The sequence below is a fragment of the Macadamia integrifolia genome, chromosome 11, assembly GCF_013358625.1.
Source record: "Macadamia integrifolia cultivar HAES 741 chromosome 11, SCU_Mint_v3, whole genome shotgun sequence".
NCBI classification, from domain to species: domain Eukaryota; kingdom Viridiplantae; phylum Streptophyta; class Magnoliopsida; order Proteales; family Proteaceae; genus Macadamia; species Macadamia integrifolia.
The window spans coordinates 4,933,339-4,936,242 of NC_056567.1; the positions used below are offsets into that span (position 1 = coordinate 4,933,339).

Sequence of the window (2,904 nt, forward strand, 5' to 3'; positions counted from 1 at the left end):
TTTTCTAGCTTCCATCTAAAAAGTTTGATTTCTTTCTAGGATATTGAAAGCTTAATTTTACTAGACTGCTACCTCTATTCAGGATGAACTTTGACATGTAAGCATTTGACTTTGGGATATATCTGCCCATAAAATCTCATCCACATCTGATCCATCGTCACTTCCGTGGATTCTATGATACTGGTTCTTTAGCTTTAAAGCCATGTTTAGATTATAATCTCGCTTTAATTTATGGACATGTAGGGCAGGCGATCGTTACCTAATTTGTTGTCACTTTTACAGTAAGGTTTTCGCTCATCATAAGAAGCTTACAAACACCCTAGAAGGTAAAGGTGTGAATTACATTCCATCACCTTTTACCAATTAGGTAAAAAAAGGGTGAAAAACAGGGATAACTAAGTAATAACTTATGTCTTTTCCAATGGGAGTCACCTTTTTTTTTTTTTTAATGGAATAAGGTTGTAGGTTTTTTGGATCATGATTTCTTAATATTTATTGACCTTATAGTCTCCAACTTATGTTTAAAATAAAAGATATTAAAGAATACTTGGATTTTAAAGCCATAAGAATATACCACTTCAATGTAACCAAACAATTTTACAAGAAGAATCACTACACATGATTAAAGTAATCAAATAGTTTTTCAGCAAAAAACATATACCAAACTCAAGGCAACCAAACAATTTTTCAAGAATGTCTCTCAAAAGATTGATATCCATATTCGATATATACACCATTTGATTTATGTCACCAAACGCATCCTTAAAATCATGGATATGAAGAAGACATAGGTGTTTTGTCACTGTAAAAAAGCAAGTTGGGTGTGTAGGGCCTCTTGTGCATGAAGCCCAAGACTAAGGGCCCGTTTGATAACGTAACCAGAAATGTGTTTCTGTGTTTTCTTGTTCTCAAAAACAAAGAAACGGCATAAATACTGTTTGGTAAAAGTGTTCCGTTCCACTTGTTTCTTGAAACATAAATTGAAATTTATAACAATTTATGCTTCAAGAAACATGAATGACGAAACAAGTTTTACTTGTTTCGCTTGTTTTTCGAAACAAAAAAGGGCACAATTCCACGATCGACCGACACACCAACTTAAAAATCTATGAAAATTTATGTTGTTCATTCGAAGATCGACACCCCCCTTCCTCTTCAAACACCTTCTTACCTTCACTGCTTCTCCTGCGTACCCGACGACGGGGAGCTCTGCTTCTCCTGCGTACCCGACGACGGGGAGCTTCATCTCGTTGGTGGAACACCAACCACGATCGTCACCCTCTTCAACAGTACGCCTCCCTCCAACGATCGTCACCCTCTTCAACGATCGTCACCCTCTTCACAGTGCAAGGAGAAGAAGTCAAGATTCGCCTGCGTTATTGTTGTGTCTGATGACTTGCCAAATGACTTCATCGTTCTGCATCTTGAATTTGACTCTGCTTCTCTCTTTGATTCTTCCACTTCAATTCTTAGTAGGGAAAAAACAAGATATGATCCCTCCCTCTATAAGAAACGGGTAAGAAGGGTTTGGAGCTCTCGGGAGTTTGGAGTTTGGGGTTTAGGGTTTATAATGCTCTTTCTTTTTCTGGTTTGGGTTGGAACGTGGACGCAAATGGGTTTGTAGAGCTCGAGCTTCTTCTTCTTTAAATTTTTTCCTTTTCCTTTTTGAGTTGTAGGAAGGGAACATGAGTCAGGGTCTTGAGAGGCCAAGCAGCCGAATCAGCCGAGCGTCTTGTTACATTCTCGACTCGTGTCTCTTAGAGAAGAGGAGCACACAATGCCCAGAGGCCAGAGCTGCTACGCATCCTGTTTCAGTCTCGACTCTTGTCTCTTTTCTTTTATTCTGTATCCATGAGGGGCAAAGGAACATGTCGGAATCGCAATCGAAGATGGTCGTAATTTCGTGAACCTCAACCATAAAATTGAATGGTTTTCTGTGTTCTGCGATTTCAACAGTGCAAGGCTTCAGAGGTATAACCCAGATAGCTTGTTGGAGATTGAAGAACTGTTGAATCCTGTCAAGAACTTGATGGAAAGCCCAATATCTGTATATTCCTTTGATCCATACCTTTGATTTCTTTACTGGTGGCTTAGATTGAAGGGTATTTGAGATTTCATGCCTGGAGTTTGCCTGGGAGGGGGTCATGAAAGTTAAATTTCAATAGAATTTGTTTATATTGACAACCTTTTTATGGGTCTTGTGTCTCTGGTTTACTGAAGTTCTAGCTGAATTTTTCCATAGTGTGGAAATCATGGGTTTTTTTATGGTAAAGTAATATTGCTCCTATGCATATTATCATCAAAAGAAGGCTGGAAACCTACTCTAGTTTGTGTGTATACATTCAGGGCTAGTGCTTTTGACCAGTTGAAACAGAATGCAACTAAAGCTCAGATCCCATTCAATGGAAGGTACTGTTTTCTTGTTCTATATCTTTCTGTTAAGCAGCTGCTATATTAGACTCTAATGTGAGATTTAACATCATTGATAGTTTGTCTTATATTTGTTGATAACTAATATTGCATCTGTGCCAAGGTTATTATTTGTATTTTAGTTGTGTTACTTAAATCAAACTGAACAGCATTTTGCTTCATGTTGCTTGAGGTATTCTTTCTTCATTTTAATTTAAGATACTTGAAAAGGTAGCTTTCTCAGGTATGGTAAGTCCTGGACTTGTCATTCTGCTCTACAATGAGAACTAGTTCTCTTGTTAAGTATTTTCTGTGCAATTTTGGACCAATTTCATTGAGGAAATAGGTAATCAAGAGATATGGAACTATTACCCAAATTTGTAATTATTTGGTTATATTTTTTCCCATTATTTTGCATTTATTTATGTACTTGATAGTGTTCTATATGTTGTGTGCTTTCTTTGCGGAGTTTTGGTGAAGTTGGTTGATGGATTG

At 37.4% G+C, this 2,904-nt stretch overlaps 1 protein-coding gene across 1 annotated transcript; it reads left to right on the forward strand.

Moving 5' to 3' along the window:
* Positions 1 to 1,108: 1,108 nt before the first annotated feature.
* LOC122093939 lies at positions 1,109 to 1,917 on the forward strand. Its single transcript, XM_042664500.1, has 2 exons — positions 1,109 to 1,516; positions 1,677 to 1,917. Exons 1-2 carry the CDS (start codon positions 1,109 to 1,111, stop codon positions 1,905 to 1,907), a joined length of 639 nt encoding a protein of 212 aa, XP_042520434.1. The 3' UTR covers positions 1,908 to 1,917.
* Positions 1,918 to 2,904: the final 987 nt, after the last annotated feature.